Here is a 20,168-nt window from a genome sequence, read left to right on the forward strand (position 1 = left end):
GTGCACCAGTTTTCCAGTTTGTTTAGGGCATTCTGTAAAGAAATTTCGAGTTCAAAATCTGAAAGGCGAAGACCTATCCAACTCTGAAAAAGTAAATTAATTCAAGTTCATAAAGCACATATTTTAAATATAAAATACTATTCATTTAAGATCGCTAATAGTGTATGTTAGCTTAACCTATTGATAACCCAAAAATAAATCAGTGATGTCGTATTTCTATATACAAACATTTACATAATTGAAAGCTACGCCTTAAATACGGGATCCAATGACAAAATTTGGATTATAATTAATTCATTTCTAATTTGTCTCCCCTCTCGTGAGTTCCTCATTTGATATTACACAAACCCATGGAAAAAATGTAGTATGACGTCACCCGCATATATCAGGATGTAATGTTTTTTTCATCCATTTTCAACTTTTGAAAATGGTTCATGAAATGGATAATAAATCGATTGGTCTGAATCGATCGATCTTTCGACAAGTCTCGAACTGCAGAATTCATCCCAACTACAAATAAGCTATCATTCAAAGTTGACAGACTGCCTGCCATGTGTCAATATATAACGGATAACACTGAAGCCAGTAGAGTTTCTCACCTTTTATCAATAAATGACGGTAAAAACAAAGTACTCCAATATGAGGGCAGAGAAAAAAGAAATATATTTTATTTCATATTAACAGTTATCACAGTTACGCACGATTAAAGAGCTTGAATATATTGTCTTATGGATTGAATTCTAAATATAAAAAACTGGATTTATTGTGGTGATGTGTTCGTTTTATTTACAGGATAAGTTTGAAAACAATAAGTTTAGTACAATGAATGCATAACTGCATATTTTACCAATGTATATTAGTATCAGCATGTTGTCTTTAGTCAGGGGCGTCACTAGGGTTGGTGTCACCCAGTGCGGTAACTCACGGTGTCACCAACATGGACCTTCTTCCTGCACAAAAATTCAATTTTTTTTTATAGACAGTCATTTTTGTGTCACACCCTCTGATGGTGTCACCCGTTGCGGTCCGGACCCCTTAGTGACGCCACTGTCTTTAGTAAATGCTTGTAAATATGATTATATTTCTTTGGTTAACGTTTAACTGTGTAGTAATAATATTCATATATTTTAACTTTTCAACCACATATACAAACAAAGAGAAAGCTGACCTGAAGCATTCGTCCTCATGTATAAGGACTTCATCAACATACTGATTTAATCTTTACTCACTGCTAGTGTCGTTCCCCATTCCATCGAGCGATGAAGTCCTTAGCGTGAGGAAGAAAGCTTCAAGTTAACTTTCTGTTTTGTTTGTGTATGTGGTTGAGAAGTTATAAAATATTGTCAACTATGAGCATTATGTTTCTGTTTTATCCAATGTTTCAATGGGTGATTGTTATGATTTTCATTAGAGAGAAAAAAATCAAATAACAAAATAACTTTTGTATTCATTTACCATTTTACCGTTAGCCTGATTTTCATTTATGTAGTTATTTTGCATAACCACTTTCAAATTAGGGAAAACAGTCCACCACATCTCAGAACTGACAGAAAGACAATTATTTTCACGTATCCACAGGGGCTCGTATCGTTGCTTACAATGAGACCTGACACACATGTACTATATAATAACTACAAAGGAGGACACTTGGCTCCTTGATCGCGTGGCCTATTTAAGAATAAACGCTGATATTTTAAGCTACGCTTTGCGTAGCTTAATAAATTGGGTAATGTTATTTAGCTCAGGCATTCGACTGTACATCCCTTTAAAAGTTTGACTTAATATCATACCTTTAGTGAATGCCAAAACATCCCATGCTACTGCTCGAAATGGCCCTGATCGCGCCGCTTAATATGCAAGTGAAATCTCGCTGAATGGAATAATGTCCTCTCATTGGTTAAAAGAAAATAACGTTCTGTATTTATTTATAACTTATTTTCAGTTGGTCAGTGAGCAGGTAGTATTCAATTCGGCGTGTTGTTCTTGCACATTAAGCGTTCGCGATCAGGGCCATGTCGAGCGGTAGCGTGGGAAAATGATTTGGCATTCCTTAAAGGTATGATATGAAGTCAAACTTTTCATAGGGATACACAGTCGAAAGCCTGAGCTAATATCGGTACAATGTTTATTAAGCTACGCAGATCGTAGCTTGAAATATCAGCATTTATTATTAAATAGGTCGCGCGAGCAAGGACACATGTGTCCTCCCTTGTAGTTATTTTATAGTACATGTATGACAGGTCAATTGTAAGCAACGATACGAGCCCCTGTGCACGTATCCACCTATGTATGATCGGGCTTTCCTGTGTTAAACAACGATAGAGGCATCCACCTCTGTCGTTCATCACAGGTCCACAATAACCTAGAGAAGCATCAACTGCAACACTTCTACATTTTAACTGAAACGCATCAGCGTCCTTAAACGTGTACTGGTTGACCTAGCTACAGGAAAAGATTATGTAGGCCAGTTTTTAATCGCAAACCGTTCTTGTAATTTTTCTTTGTGTTGTTATTGTTGTTGTTTTGTTTATTATTCTTCTCATTATTATTTATGAAAAGAAAATTATACTCTAGATTAGATATCAATAGAGGAGCATATCATTATTCGTTTATGTCTTGCTTACTCTTGTGGGAAAGAGAGTGGACTTCATCTTTTGACCTCTTCACAATTGCAATCACAATTGTTATCGTCGTTAACTTCGGTACGTGAATTTGGACATGGTATTGATTTGATCGACAACCTCTACAACGTGTTTATTAAATGCTGATCTGTGTATAAACTTCATTCAAAGTTAACACTGAATTGTTTAGGCATAAACTAACTTTCTGCGCTTTATCTAAAGGTTAGACCTTTTCAGCGATGTTTGGCTGTTTTGAAGTATCATCGGTACCCGCTGTACTCCATTTTGACTTCCACCTTTCGTTCACGAATTTGAGAAAACAATCCTGTATTTGTGTTGGATAGGGAAATTACACCCGCAGGATAAACGCTTTGTGTCCGGTGCAATTTTCATGCCTTACGCATCTGAAGGATTCTATTAAACTTCTTCGTTTCATTATGAAATGCTACAAAGGAGGGAAATTCATTATTACTTATTTTAATTCTTATCCTGCCTGCGTCTGGTGATTAAAAAATTAAGAGAAAGAAAAAAAGAAAAAAGTTACTACTATATCCATCTCCATGTTGCCACCCTCTCGATTTAGATCATTATCAATTAATGGTCATTTATGTCTGTTTCATGACAAATGTGCAATAGCACATTAACATATGCTACATCGTGGACTTGTCAGCTTTAGTGACAGACTGTCACCTGCCAGTTTATTGTATTATTCAGTTTGTTATATTATTCAGTTTATTGTATTATTCAGCTTATTGTATTATTCAGTTCATTGTATTATTCGTGGTACCAAGTACTTGAGCAATAATAGCCGGACATACATTGGCAGTTCAGACCTGTATGTGCAGGCAATCAATCACATCTACACGTGTACTTTAATATAGTGGATTTAGATAGATTAGCGAAGCGCCGGCCTTATATAACACGATGGTACAAGAGGCATATAAATTTTGCTTGCAAAATTATTCTACAAGGAATCAAGTTAGCGTTAACGACTTGAACATCACGTCATTTAAAGTGTTTCTTTGCTTGCACTACCAGGTATAATTCAGAAAATTAAAACTGAATTGGTATTTCACAGTAAGTGAATGGGTCTCTAAAGTTTCAAGCAAGGGTTGTTTGGTTTTTATTTGAAAGAATAGCGCAATGTTGTTTTTTGTGTGTTCTTTCTTCTTCCTTTATTTCTTCCATTACTTAATTGCGATTTTTCTCACTGGATTTGTTCAAGTAATAACGTCGTCCTTTACTCCCATTTTCTGAGCAATATTGATATTCCTTAAGTCTTATATCAAATCGTGCATATAACAAGTATTTTATGAAATATTTCATCATATTTTTATCACAATGTTTTGTATTAAGATAAATAAACAAGTGATTTTCCAAATTTCAAATCTTTTAGACCTTGTGTGTTGCTTATATGGTTTTCTATTCCTTCCCAAACAACATATACAAAACTAATGTCAAAGCTATACCAAAAAAAATCCTTGAAGATATATTTCTTTATGGTCTGGTTCTAAATTTTGCTGTAAAAAAAATCTTTTTTATACAGCATGGGCCCGCGGATAGAAATTTCCGTGACGAGGTTTGTAAAACTGACGATCGCCAGATTAATCATAAATTATAGACACTGTATACCACTATAATCAAATTACCCTCTAGGATAATAGTTGTGGCTATTATCAGCGGACATTATAATATTAGTAGTAGTAGTAGTGGTAGTAGCAGTAGTAGTAGTATCCTGTTTGTTTTTTGGGTTTATGCTTGTTCGTTTATTTCACTCTCTCTTTTTCGAAAATGGCTTATACGTATAGTTAACTTTTCCGTATCCGTTTGTCATTTGCGATAGCGCAACTATCAGTTAACATTCGTAAGCAGTTGACAGCGTGTTTACTACGCTCTGCGATGCATAACACATTTTTTAGAAATATTTATTAAAATTACAGTCTATTTTCCTAGAGGCAAAATTTATTTCTATAGCTTGCTCACTCTCTGTCTGAAATTTGCTCCAATTAATTTCATCCTGAAAGCGATTTATCAGGTTTCAATCAAAATATCATGCCTTTTAGCTACCATAATTCCATTAATGACAAAACTCGTTTATAGACCAACATTCATATTTTCTTTCTTCGTTTTACTTTTCTTGTTGTATGGTTAAGATAAACCAGACAATTATTTGTAAAACTTGGTAATGGACGTGTCATTCGGTTTCCGTTGCGACTTTGATATGTGTACTGGATATACATCAAATGATCTTCTGGTGTGTGTATTGGATATGCATCACATGATGTTTTTTTTTTGGTCTTTTCTGTGTTTATCTTTTGATGATCTTTAATAAAGTGGATAAAGTACGTTTTAAAAGTATTGAAAACATTCTAATAGCGATTGTATCTTTGAACACTTAACATTTCTTTTGCTATTATCACTACAGTTAGGCTATATCCACCTTTTATACATATCATGCTATTAGAGGAAACCCATCTCCTTATTAGAAACATATTTCACGTATCTTTAATATTAGTAGTATAATTACGACGCTTTCCAGATACATCAAGTGAGAAGAAAATTACTTTGTGTAAACGTTTTATATGAATTTCGCTCTAGATATGAACATTTTCGTTTCTTTAAAAGCTCTAGACATGTACAAGAGTGGCAGTTTTGTGGGCTTAAATACGATATTGAAGGGAATAACACAAGTTTTAAATTATATTCTTTGATTCTTCCAAATGAAACTAAAAACCTGCCATCCTACCATTAGACACCACATCGTTCTTAAATTATTGCATCTCAGTTAATATATATATATATATATATATATATATATATATATATATATATATATATATATATATATATATATATATATATATATATATATAAAACATGGCATTTGAAGTGTTGGTATAAAGCAATTTGATATACCAATACTTCTGGTATATCAAATTGTGATCCGCCCATGGCGCAATAATACGCATATATCAACATTTTCACGACCGTCTGCGGTTGATTCTAGATCGATGATCAATTTTCACACAATAATCATTAGTGACGTATGAAAATAACGATAAAAGTATTAATAATCCCCGTTTTCTGCATGAATTTAATATGGTACACATTTCCATCACAATCATTTCTGCTCTCTGTTCTCCTCCCTTCTCATGCATAACGGACAAACTACGCAGAAATGCGGAGTGAGAGAGAAAATGACTTTGGGCTGGATTAAAACCTTGATATAGAAATCACACCAAGTAACCTACAATAAAATGGTTCGTCGTAATGATACGTGTGCACTTTCCTTGGGATTTATATACAGTGTTTATCAGTGATACAAAGCTGCAAACCATGTTGACATTATACGGTAAATTCCTCAGTTACGTGGTACACATACTGTGATGTATTTAATTTTTTGTTGTTGTTGTTGTTTCTTAAACATAGCATAATGTTCTAAAAATCTATTATTATTATTATTATTATTATTATTATTAAATCTTAAAAGGTCCAAAGGCCTCTCTCTCTCTCTCTCTCTCTCTCTCTCTGGACCATCGTAGCAAGATACGGGCTAAATCTATGAAATGACGAGCGCAGAGAATTTTCGTTTGTGTCATCCCACGATGTATCTGGACTTATGAGTGATGGTAAAGGTTGAGTCAAACCGACCAAAGGACGAGAGAGAAAGAAAGAGAACGGGGGAAGAGAGAGAGATAGAGAGAGGTGGAGTTTAAGTTCAAACCGACCAGAGAGAGAGAGAGAGAGAGAGAGAGGGAGAGAGTTTATGGTCGGTGGTACTGTTACTAAAGCAGAATAATGACTTAAACCAACTGTAAATATATCAAAATATTTTAATTACCTCTTGTTATTACCTCTTGTTGGTTCGTCATTTCCTTTAGTTTCTATTCCACATTAATTTAGCTAAATAATAATGTTAGACTATATATATATATATATATATATATATATATATAGTATGAAAATATTGTCTTCACTTTGATCATATAAATATCTGCCTGAAAATGATTGATTGGATTCTTCATTTCCTCCCTGGCGTATGTATATATTTTTGTCCAATAAAATATGTAACGCAATCCTGTATATATTAGCATACATAAAGTCAAATATATCAAGCAATCGCTTTGAAAATAATGGATGCAATTTTGATTCAAGACTTTTTTTCTTTTATTATTTGACTGAATCTTTTGAACATGCAAAGCATACTCTTCAACAACAACTACTCCAACCACTCACCCACCCGATTTTAAACTAGGTCTTGCGGCATGGTAATCAAAGCAAGTTCCGAATAATTGTATATTAACTACTTGATATGGGCCGAGAAGCCGTCCAAACAAAAATCATGATAAGCCTTCTTTGTTAAATGTCAATAAATAGTTTTGGCTTCTACCTCAAAGGCAACAAAAGAGATGAAATGGTAATTGTGTGTCACTTCGATATAGGTGGGAAATACTCCACCACCAGCAGATTAGCTACAATTTCATAAAGACATCTAAAGATGCCGAGTTAAATATATTACAATGTTCACAAAACGACCACCACAAAGAAACGTTATGATATCGTTGCCGCCATAAGGTTCAGTTTTCACGATTATTTTCTGGAAATAGGTTTAATAGGCCACGTGTATGAATATAGGATACAGGAGTAATGTGCCGTTGTACGAACACCAGCTACAGGGTAATGTCATTATGTGAACACCGTCTACAGGGGTAAAATGTTATTATGTGAACACCGTCTACAGGGTAATATGCCATTGTAAAAGCATCATCTACAGGGGTAAAATGTCACTGAATAAATACCGTCTACGTGGTAATGTGTCATTATGTGAACACCGTCTACAGGGGTAAAATATCACTGTATAAACACCATCTACAGGGGTAAAAATGTCACTGTATAAACACCATCTACAGGGGTAATATGCCGTTGTACGAACACCGTCTACAGGTTAATATGCCATGTATAAACACCATCTACTGGGGTAATATGCCATGTATAAACACCATCTACAGGGTTAATATGCCATGTATAAACACCATCTACATGGGTAAAACGTCACTGTATAAACACCGTCTACATGGTAATATGTCATTATGTGAACACCGTCTACAGGGTGATATGCCATTGTAAGAGCACCATCTATAGGGGTAAAATGTCACTGAATAAATATCGTCTACGTGGTAATATGTCATTATGTGAACATCGTCTAGAGGGGTAATATGTCACTGTATGAACACCGTCTACATGGGTAATACATATGCCACTGTATGAACAACATCTACAGGGTTACTGTCAATGTATGAACGCCATCTATACGGGTTATATGTCACTTTCCTAACACTGTCTACAGGGGTAATATGTCATTGTATGAACACTACCAGCAGAGGTAATATGTCACTGAATGAACATCGTCTACAGCTATACTATATCAATGTATGAGCACTGTATACAGGAGTATTATGCCACTGTGTGAACATAGTCTATGGAGTAATATGTCATTGTATGAATACCGTCTACAGCTATAATATGTCACTGTATGAACACTGTCTAAGGGATATGTCACATTCTGAATACTGTCGACAGAGGTAATATGTCACTGTATGAAAACTGTTTATAGCTATAGTATGACACTGTATGAACACAGTTTACATGGGTAATTAGTCACTGTATGAACACGTCTACGGGGGTAATATGTCATTGTATGTTCACCATCTACGGGGGCAATATGTCAACTTATGAACACGTCTACATGAGTAATATATCACTGTATGAATATCATCGACGAGTTTTGTCATAGTATGAGATTGTTTTGCCTCCATAGACGTATGGAGGGCGCGTGCGGGCGTGCGTGTGTGGGGGTGGGTGGGGTGCGGATGTTTGTGGGTTAATAAAGTAATACAACTCACCTTTCTTCCCGCCCTATTGTTATGTCGATTCATTAAGGACTTAGCATTTTCTTCTATTTCTCTTGCATCGATGAATTTTCTTGCAATTTTAAGTCCATGTTTAATGTCAGCACTACATCCACCCCATTTCCAGCCTTTACTGGTGTATTTCCCCTCCATTTTTGACGTATCGCAACCACATTTGGACAGGTGGCCCACACTACACGCCTGTGTTATGGCATACACCACACCAGCTGATGTGACGGCCGAAGAAAAGGCAGACTCTTTGCTGGCTGAAATAAGACAAATTGTTTGGATTAAATAACCCATTTTAAACATTTATCTAACGGCAAAGAAGAAAATAATAAACAAAGCAAAATTTAAGTAAGAATTTGTTCACACTTTCATTTGATCCTCAGCTCTTCAAAAAGGAAAGCACGTACATCGGTAGTTGAGCTATGTGTTAACAGAAATTCAGAAAGTCTTAAAATTTTCGTCAAACTATTGTGATTTTTCCAGATATCTCAAACATTGGAATTATTCTGGTCTGGTAACGAGTATGACTCTTATCGGGTGTTTCTGCGGCTTCAGCTTAGGTGATGTTGTCATCATGTAAATTGCAATTATTTTGGTCTGGTACCGGAGTATGACTTTTCTATGGTTTTTCTCCTCGTCTTCGATTTAGCTAACCTTCATATTATCATCAACTAAAATTAAATTTTTCCAGTTTAGTACCCGAATGTGATTTATCTCGTTTTTTATTTCTTTGTCCTCGGCTTTATTTTAAAGGGATCTTCTTCATCCAAAAGGCAATTATCTTCTCGTCTGGTACCAGAATATGACCTTTCTCGCATTTGTTTCCTCGGCTTAGGACATCATCACAGTGTCGTCAAAGAAATTGCCGTTCTTCTCGTCCAGTACCCGAGCAATAATATAATCTATTTTGTGGTTTGCATCGAGACAAGGAAATATCATTCGAGGTGTCGCATTGTATGTCTCCAGGAAGGATTGGTTACAAATAATACAATCTCTCCATTTATTTCCTTGTCTTGTAAAAATCCCAAAATATATCATTTTTCTCACCCAATTTCTTCTTTCGTCTTGCAACAGAGTATACCACATTCAACACGCGTAGTATTCGCCAGGTTCTATTATTTCTTCACCTTTATATATATGTATCTCTCGGTCTAAAAATGTTTAATGAAATTATAAATAATTATATAAGTATGAAAATCTAAATAACTATACACGTATAATGCTATATCTGCTGTTCGTGCAAACAAACAAAAACGAAATATAGCAATTCAATAATTGAAATTTGTGCGTGTTGTCCATATTGTATGATGAGCGTCGCAAGTCACATGCTACTGTTTTGTAATCTCAGCACATTAATTTAAAATAGGATAATCAAGGCAGTGGTGGGACCGGTTGAACCGAAATACACCAGTTCTAAGCCTCACAAAATAACATGAACAAGTATTTTGGATACTTTTTCAATCATATTGCACATATTTAATGTATGCATTATGAAAATAACAAAAAATAATTAATTTTGTTTACGATGATAATTTATAAGTTTGTAAAAAGTAGTTTTTAAAGATAGCCTTCAACTCTTGAAAAAGTAGTTCCTACAAGTGATGTGGCTAGATCGTGGATATCATAGCTGAGACAACCGGGCTGAGAGAAGAAACGTTAGCAATATCAACAAGATTTCTCTGTCGCATGAGCGAAAATCGGGTTTTGTCTCCTTTGCTTCCATTTAGGTGATCATCATCCAAAACAATAACGAAAAAGATTAACATTTCTCGCACTTGAGCTCAAATCCGTCCTGCATTTTAAAAGCTTGGACTTTATTAATGCCTCTTGTTAGTCTCCATTTCTTCTTAAATAGGAGTATCTGTGTTTAGCTTTCAACAGTTACACAGTTCTTCTTGAATAGGAGTATCTCTGTTTAGTTTTCAACAGTTACATTAGTTCAGTTCTCTGATTTTATTACCATCTTGTACGTTTTTTTTTTTTTTATCGACATCCATGAAACTAAGTTCATAACGTCTGGAAAAAAACATTTGGTACAAACAAGGCCTATAGTCTGGAATATACATCCCCGTTTGCTTGTACCCTCCCACAACGATTCAAAAGATTGGAAGACTTTAATGGGATAAAAAGTGCAAGGAACTTTGTCAGTTCATTCACTGGTTTATAATTTCTAGCCTGACTGTGAGTAGAGTGGCCCTAGCACCGTCATCGTCTGCGCGTTTCATGCATAACGGAAGTTTTAAATATAATAGACGGACATGCTCGAGATCCATTTCCAGTTCCTGGACAAGTCCATTTTCAGCAAAGGGGTGTGTATACGAAACATACATATGTCGTTTGCTTCCGATATTTACAATGTTGAATAAAATGACAACAACAAAATTTGCCTTTCACAAGCGGATTTAAAAAGCGGTTAGTTTTTATGTTCATGTGTGCAAAGGCCAAGGGATATAATTCCAAACTCTCAACGTTCTGGTAATTTACGGAATTATCCGGCAGTTACCGAATAGAATGAACTACGTCATTATGTTGTCGGATGGAAATAAACCAACCCATAGTGTATGCAATATGGCGCCGTGTTAGTTTGGAAAGTCCGTTAAGCATGAAAGGTGCAGGGGATGCCAGCATTAGTCCATTCTGGTCACATTCAGGTTATTAATTATAAATCAATGATTCAGTTGACTTAGTTATTTGCACTTTTTATGACATTAAACGTTTTCGTTATTGAAATCGTTGGGGGGGGGGGGTACAAACAAACGGGGACATATAATGAGACTATAGTATCGAATTTTCCCTAATAAGTTTCCTTGCCATTTGTAAACCCTTGTATAGAGCCCTGACACATGAAGAAAGGTAAGAACTTATAATTATGACTTTATCGTAAAATTACAAATTATGTACAAATGGTAGCTTTATATTTTTAATATCTGTACTCATTTGATCTTTTTCCCTAAGTTTTATAAGTAATTTTATTTTAGAATGGGAATACTTAATCTTAAATATATTGCCACTTTACACCATGCTGAAAAAAAATCTGAGATGGAGTTCTTTCAAGTGATACCTTAGAGAAAAAAAATGACGATTGTACAATGTATACCTTTTAAAGACATATGTTTCAATATTATTCCTCAACACTAATTGTAAAAGGGAAAGAAATTATTTATTTAAAAAATATATATTTTCAGTCATATCGCTATGATGTCTGCAGTGTGGCAGTTTACTGTGTTATCTAGCACTGGGGCATCATGGCGCAAACATGTAGCTTCAAGTCCCACCCAGTCACATTATCATGACACTTAGGCCGACCAGTCCAAACGCTAACCTCTTAATGCCGAGCATAAAGCGAGGCAGATGCTAATACCATTTTTTAAAACCTTTGGTATGATTCGGTCAGGGTTCTTACCCGTATCCGAGGCGGACGCTTAACCACTTAGGCCACCGGAGATGTCTACATTGAACTGAGCTCCAAAACAAACCAGTGTATGCTGAATAATAAAAAAAGCATAGGCGTCTGCAGAATTAATCGGGGGGGGGAGGGGGGCAAACATGGAATGTGTAATGGTCAGCTATTAAGTTTTATGACTGTATACCAAAACATGTTTAGAGGCGATATTCGGGGGGGGGGGGGGGGCAAGTGACGGCCCCGCCCCTATGTGCGGACGCCCATGGAAAGAAAAAAATAACAGTCAAATTAATCCCCCAAAGTACTAATATTTAGTACATCGCTAATATACCGGTCATTGTCAGTGTGCTCTAAAATTAAAAATAGTTTTTTACTAATTCTGCAAATATCAACAACAAAAATAAACTTTAAGGCATACAGAAATTCGATCAGGACATTTCAGTGCACTTTTTTTTCCTTACCAGATATCATCAGATACGTTTGTATGACCATGAAAAAGTAAAACCAGATTTAATTTAAATGGTTTGGCATTGCAAATCTAAACGAATCAACGTCACTCCAGATGACAGGGAATCTGTATTATTACATGAACTGTTTTTCTTCTTAATATGAGGACTTTATAGCAGAATGATAATGACAATGAAAGATAGATTAACTATTTATTAAAATGGTGTCACGCTACAAAATGAGATATTCAATGTAAGACGATTCTCGCTTTTCTACAGGTGTCTAATATCTATCAAATTTGCAAGCTATCGAATTAATCTAGACAGTTATGAAAGATGATTAGGGGCAGTAAATAGATAACACCTCATTACGGGCTTGTATATAGCAATAATAGCTATGAAGTGAAGTTTGTCAATTAAAGTTAATTCCACACAATTGGGTCACACAAAAAACATTCTGAAATAATCAACGGTCAAGACAGACACTGTAGATTTATTTATCGCTTGAATCGCTTTTGATTCGCCATAATTATTTGGGTTTAATCTGGCTCGTAATGTGTGCTTTTATCATTACCTGTTAAGAAGAGGAAACTCGGAAGAAAAACACCTGTGTGATATGACAGGTAAGGAGCACAAACTGACCTGGGCTTATGGTTGTTTTTGTGGAAACAAACAATTGCTGTAAAAATAATAAGTACAAGACCAATCAAGAATACCGTGCATGTAACACTATTCGTCCACCCCTTGTTTGATTGTCATCCATGAAGAAACTAATGCGACATTGAGATCATAGACCAACGGCTGCTCACGACCTCGACCTTTGGTTAAGTTAGGCGGTCTTGAACTAAATGTATGGTGCAAAAGTCATTATTAACTTTATTAGACTTACCATGAATGTGACCTCTGATCTTTAGATCCCAGAATCAAAAGACTTCTGTATTGCCAGCGACAATCTTTGGTCAAGGAAATTATTTTAGAACAAAAGTCATTCGGCAAAAGTCATTATTTTAGTCACAATGGCCATGACCTTTGATCTTTTACCTCATATTCAATAGGCCTCTTCCATACCTTAAGTTTAAGTCCTACACAAACGTTGTTAAGATACGTGGTCTAGAACTAGAGTTATTACGCAAAAATCATTTGTTTTCGTTTAGTCATATTGACAATGACTATTCACATTTGACCCGAAAATCAATGAACTTCCGACTTACTCAGCACGAAGCTCATCCACAAACTTTGACGAACGTACATATTCCATAACTGAAAAAATTATGCGGAAACAATTTTTCTACTTTCAGTCACAGTAACCTTGATTACTGAAGTGTTGACCCAAATTGACAGACATTTTCTTTTCCTAAAGTGTAACCTATCCATGAAGTTTGTTTTCCGTGTGTTACGTAGAATAAAAATTACTGTGCAGAAACCATTTTAACTTTGTTAACTAACAGTGACAATGACATTTGGCCTTTCGACTCCAACACCGACATGCTTATTTCCTACTTCATGTACCAGCCATTCTTAAAGTATTGTAAATTTAAATGATGAGAACTCGACGTATTGTGCTGAAACCATTTTGCTTCTTTCAGTCAAAGTGGCCTTAACGTTTCACTTTTCGACACAAAAATTGCTTCGGTTCTTCCTTACTAATGAAAAATATTCACAAAGTTTACTTACTGTAGATGCTGGAGAACCGTATGTATTTTGCGGAAATCATTTTTCTTCTGTCACAGTGACCTTGACCTTAGAGTTTTTAAAATCCAAAATGAACTATTCTTCCTTACCCAAAGTGTAATCGATCCACAAGGTTTAGTAACTGCAGACAGCAGGCAATCTAGGTATTCTACAGAAAAGACATCGCCAAAAGGCAGACGGACGGAAAATATCATAAAATAACAGAAGTCCGCCTTATGGCAAGGGTATAAACTAACAACTTAGAACAAACTTAAATTGATAAAGAAAATTCAAGAAGAATTACTGTTGTACCAGTATATGTATATAAATTACTACTTAAACCTCAGACAACGTACTGGAGATTGACTATTAGCAGCACTGTTGTGGTAATAGTAGTAGACGGCAGTTCAGAAGTACAAGTGAGTGTAGCTTTAACTATAACACGTTGTTGTAAAAAAAGAAACAGCAGAAGCAGTAGTGGTAGTGGTGGTGACGATATTTGTTACACTAGTAATATGGCGGTATTTACAATATCGAAATTAATATGCATGATCCTATATAATAGATATTTTAAACATGAGTAGTTTGCATGCGGTAATCTGGTCATTTTTTAAATTTGCCAATACAATATCAGATAGGTTCAATGGCTGGTCATTTTTTTTAAATTTGCCAATACAATATCAGACAGGTTCAATGGCTGGTCATTTTTTTAAATTTGCCAATACAATATCAGACAGGTTCAATGGCTGGTCATTTTTTTTAAAATTGCCAATACAATATCAGACAGGTTCAATGGCTGGTCATTTTTTTTAAAATTGCCAATACAATATCAGACAGGTTCAATGGCTGGTCATTTTTTTTTAAAATTGCCAATACAATATCAGATAGGTTCAATGGCTGGTCATTTTTTTTAAATTTGCCAATACAGTATCAGACAGGTTCAATGGCTGGTCATTATTTTAAATTTGCCAATACATTATCAGATAGGTTCAATGGCTGGTCATTTTTTTAAATTTGCCAATACAATATCAGATAGGTTCAATGGCTGGTCATTTTTTTTAAAATTGCCAATACAATATCAGACAGGTTCAATGGCTGGTCATTTTTTTAAAAATTGCCAATACAATATCAGACAGGTTCAATGGCTGGTCATTTTTTTTTAAATTGCCAATACAATATCAGACAGGTTCAACGGCTGGTCATTTTATTTAAAATTGCCAATACAATATCAGACAGGTTCAATGGCTGGTCATTTTTTTAAAATTGCCAATACAATATCAGACAGGTTCAATGGCTGGTCATTTTTTTTTAAATTTGCCAATACAATATCAGACAGGGTCAATGGCTGGTCATTTTGTGCATCAGCATTACATGTGTAGCTGAACAACTTTCTGATGTGAAAAAAAAATTGATCCAAGGGACGAAAATGTTCTCTGACTTTAAAAACTTATTTTCTATTCCTGTTCGTCTTTCGATGGAAAAGTAAGCAGATATATTTATAGTCATCAAAATAGATATCGAAATACGATTTATTACTGTTTCGAACGAGTTATTATTGTATCAGTGTTTAGTACGAGTTATTACTGTATCAGTATATTATACGACTTATTACTGTATCAGTGTTTAGTACGACTTATTACTGTATCAGTGTCTTGTACGACTTATTACTGTATCATTGTCTTGTAAGACATTACTACTGTATAAGTGTTTAGTACGAATTACTACTGTATCAGTGTTTAGTACGAGTTATTACTGTATTAGTGTATAGTACGACTTACTACTGTATCAGTGTTTAGTACGAGTTATTACTGTATCAGTGTATAGTACGACTTACTACTGTATTAGTATGTTGTACGACATTACTACTGTATCAGTGTTTAGTACGAATTATTACTGTATCAGTCTTGTACGACATTGCTATTGTATCAGTGTTTAGTACGAGTTATTACTGTGTCAGTGTTTAGTACGAGGTATTACTGTATCAGTGTTTAGTACGAGTTATTACTGTATCAGTGTTTAGTACGAGTTATTACTGTATCAGTGTTTAGTACGACTTATTACTGTATCAGTGTCTTGTACGACATTACTACTGTATCAGTGTTTAGTACGCGCTATTACTGTATCAGTGTCTTGTACGAGTTATTATTGTATCAGTGTTTAGTACGAGTTATTACTGTATCAGTGTCTTGTACGACTTATTACTGTATCAGTGTATGGTACGACTTATTACTTGACCGCTCCGGTGGCCTAGTGATTAGAGCGTCCGCCTCAGATGCGGGAGGTCGTGGGTTCGATCACCAGCCGAGTCATACCAAAGACTTATAAAAATGGTACTAACAGCTGCCTCGCTTGGTGCTCAGCATTAAGAGGTTAGTGTTAGGACTATTCGGCCTGGTGTCAGGATAATGTGACTGGGTGGGACATCATGCTACATGTACCATTGCTAGGCATAATTATAAACTGCCACATTGCAGACATCGTAAAGATACGACTGATTTTCTTTTAAAGCTACGTTAAAAATCCAAATCACACACACACACACACACACACACACACACACACACGCTTATTACTGTATCAGTATCGGGACGACTTATTGTATTAGTACATGCCGATTTACAGAAACTACACTCACATCCATATACACAAGAAGTACTGGTCATAATAAAAATGGAATGTCACATAAGCAATTGCGTTATTAAATAATCGTTAGTTGTCATCAATAATGTAGCTCTGCATAGAAAAAAGTATTACATGACTGAATCGCAACTGAAATATCTGTCTAGACATGATTATTTGAATTGTTTTGCCCGTAAAAGAGTTTTTTATGCAAACTAAACTTTCACCTGATGTTGTCGACCATGGATAAACTTCTGTAAGACAGTCTTTATAACTATATAGATATATTAGTAATATACTTATTCGCACGGTCAGATGATTTGCGGGTGATAATAATAATAATAATAATAATAAATAACATTAGTAATAATAAGAAGAAAAAGAAGAATAAGAAAAATAAAAACAATAACAATAATAATAAATAAATAAATAACAACTAATAATCAACACTGACAACAACAATAATAATAATAATAATAACAACATTAATAATCAGATGAAGAAGAAGAAAAAGAAAAACAACAAAAACAATAATAAATAAATAAGTATAAAATAGCAACAACAACAATAATAATAATATTTGACACCGTGAAAATGCTTAAATATATGTATTCTTGACGATTCTGAGCAAAATGGCTGTAGTCAAAAATATTTAAATTGTGTAATGACAGAGGTTAAGTAGTTGATTATCATTATCTCCTCAAACTCCAAATTACAACTTTTGCGAGATAAATACAATCTGAGCTCATCTCCAACTAGAAATGAAGATAGAATTTTAATGACATTTCACACTGCTGGATGACATACCGTTTTCAAATGAGTGTGATTCAGGAGAAGCATGCATACATATTTTATACAATCACAATTAAGCTTGAACAAAACATAAATTTACAATTTTAATATCATTTTACACACACACACACATACACACACACACACACACACACACACACACACATACATACATACATACATACATACATAACTATAATTTGACTGTCCATTGTTTGAATGCTGCAAAAGCCGGCAACCTTTGGCCTTAAAAAACCCATAAATAAATAGATATTATATCTGGCTGATACATGACATACCAGACGAAGTAGGCAATTAAACTATCGCATCTAAAATGACTGACGCTTTTGTTTTACATGTAGTTGTTGGACGTGCTCCATGAACTATGACAGAAATGCTTCATTCGCTTTAACTTGCAATTACGTAGATAGAGAAATCGTATCTCGTTGAAGGACAATGTGTATGAACCCTAAAATGAGTTATCTTGCAAATTATAGAGAAAAAAATCGGACACCTCCTAGCAGTTAAACTCGCACAATATGTCAGTCATTGCATAAATTTCAATTATTGCGATATTATTAACAAACTTATGAAGACTAACGTGTAGAACAAAGCGAGGTAAATAGTTAATGATGATTAAGGAAAACGTATTCCAAACAAAATATCACCCCGTTGGTAAGGAATATTGCTGTTTTGGCGGTATGTTATTCTCTTTAATAGTGTGTGATATGTCTCCCTCACGTAGCTGGTGTCAACCCTGCTACTTTATCTCCCTGTAAACGTAACTGAAACACCCTGACTGACATGCTATTGGCCTAGTCAATGAATAATACCGCATATATATACTAAATTAATATCATTACAACGTCTGCACTAAAGACGTCAAATGCAAAATAATAACACAATCTCCTTTAACGGCACCACACATGACAGGAAAATTAACTCGAACAAATTGTCTTTCCTTTTTTTGACAAGAAGCCGGGTCGTTGTTATTACAATAACCTCGGGAAGGCAACAACATAGCCTTACGACCTCAACAAACGAAAGAATGTAACTCTTTGTCTTTTCGAGGCGGCAGCAAATTCTTTTTGTTGTAATTCATACACAACAACCTGTGTGAATGGTATCTACATTCAGGCGATCTAAATGACAATTACTCAAGAGTTAAGATATACCTTTTTGTCATTGTTAGCATATAAAGATGTGCAGATAGTGTGCATAATTTTTCTGCATAATTAGCCTGAGACCTAAGGGTAAAAAATACGGTCTTTTACAAAACTATGACCAATACGTGATGCATTGTCTCTTAAATGAATCAGCTGAAAAAGAATACCTTCTGTCGCCAACAAAGGAAGTTAAAACACGACTTAAGCATTCTATATTATACTTGTTTGACGAACCTGTTACGTAAATGTTCTTATACTTGGTACGCGCCCGATGCTAGAAATTTAAACTTAGTATTTCAAAAAAATTCACTGCCGTTACTCCCTTGAACTTAATTTATTAAAATACTAACTTTTCTAGTGCTATTTATTTCCGGGGTTTTTATTTAAATTTTTCGATCTTCGATTACAAATTAAGACGGACTTTTAGGTTTAGAATGATACGGTATCTTCCAAAGCGATTAAACTTTGAAGCCTGAAAGTAGCATAATATCAATGTATACTGGATTATTCGAAGAATTTATAGCAACGTAATGCGACAGGATGTATGGAGAATTAACATAATTCGCTGGAAGATATTTAAGTAGACGGCCATATGACTGTCCATCTGACATGAATTGTCGTTTGAAGATTCATTAAAAAGATGAAGGTACTAAAGGATCAGACCATTCCATAAAAAATGGTGGTTGCTCAGTCCTTAATGGCCATTGAATATTGATTGTCTGTATCAGCAGTCATCAGAAATTATGACGATGACGACAGTTTTTACACGCGGGCATGACCCACGGGTATAACATATCGAATGTATGTTCACAGAGGTTTTAAGCATAACAAAAGATCAATTGTTAATGAAGAAAGAAAATTCTATTTTGTTAGCAGTGAAAAAGAATGTGATTTCAATTATATCCAAAATAACTGAGTTTATTAAACAAATAATCAAACAAACTTGAGTTAAATGGGGGGGGGGGGGTATTACAGTTAGAAACGGAATTAAGGAATCTTCATGCATATGAAACCAGAATTTAAAGACTCTTAACTCCCATTTTCTAGGCATGATAGAGTCAGTAATGAGTTAAAAGTGCCGTTAAAACTTCCACCACCCAGTAATAATAAAAATTGTCTAACTTTATGGACAGCATCGGAATGACTTTGTAGATTTTATGTTGGTATTTTCTTCTTAAGAAGTGCCGGTGGGATATTTCAGTCATATCGCTGCGATGTCTGCGGTGTGGTAGTTTATAGTCATGTCTAGCACTGTGGCATCATGACACAGACATGTAGCATCATGTCCCACCCAGTCACATTATCCTGACACCAGGTCAACCAGTCCTAACACTAAACCATTAATGCTGAGCGTCTGGCGGGGCAGATGCAAGTACCATTTTTATGTCTTTGGTATGACTCGTGCGGGGATAAAACCCGCCTACCCATACGCTCTAACCAATTATGTCACAAGAGTGGTTCCGTAAATAGTACCAATCACACCAAATGTACCTGTACTTAAACAACAGAAACGAATTTTCATAGTGAAGATA

At 35.0% G+C, this 20,168-nt stretch overlaps 1 protein-coding gene across 2 annotated transcripts in view; it reads right to left on the bottom strand.

Moving 5' to 3' along the window:
- The window catches only part of LOC149787841 (protein Wnt-7b-like), a 152,150-nt gene that overhangs the window by 13,390 nt on the left and 118,592 nt on the right, over nt 1-20,168 (bottom strand). For both annotated transcript variants that reach the window (XM_089974059.1, XM_089974060.1), the window contains one exon: nt 8,525-8,796. In XM_089974059.1, the coding sequence (XP_089830185.1) occupies nt 8,525-8,796 (272 nt within the window). The remainder of the gene's footprint in view (nt 1-8,524; nt 8,797-20,168) is intronic.

This window comes from Sinohyriopsis cumingii, chromosome 11 (genome assembly GCF_028554795.1).
Source record: "Sinohyriopsis cumingii isolate HCF-2022 chromosome 11, ASM2855479v2, whole genome shotgun sequence".
Taxonomy (NCBI): domain Eukaryota; kingdom Metazoa; phylum Mollusca; class Bivalvia; order Unionida; family Unionidae; genus Sinohyriopsis; species Sinohyriopsis cumingii.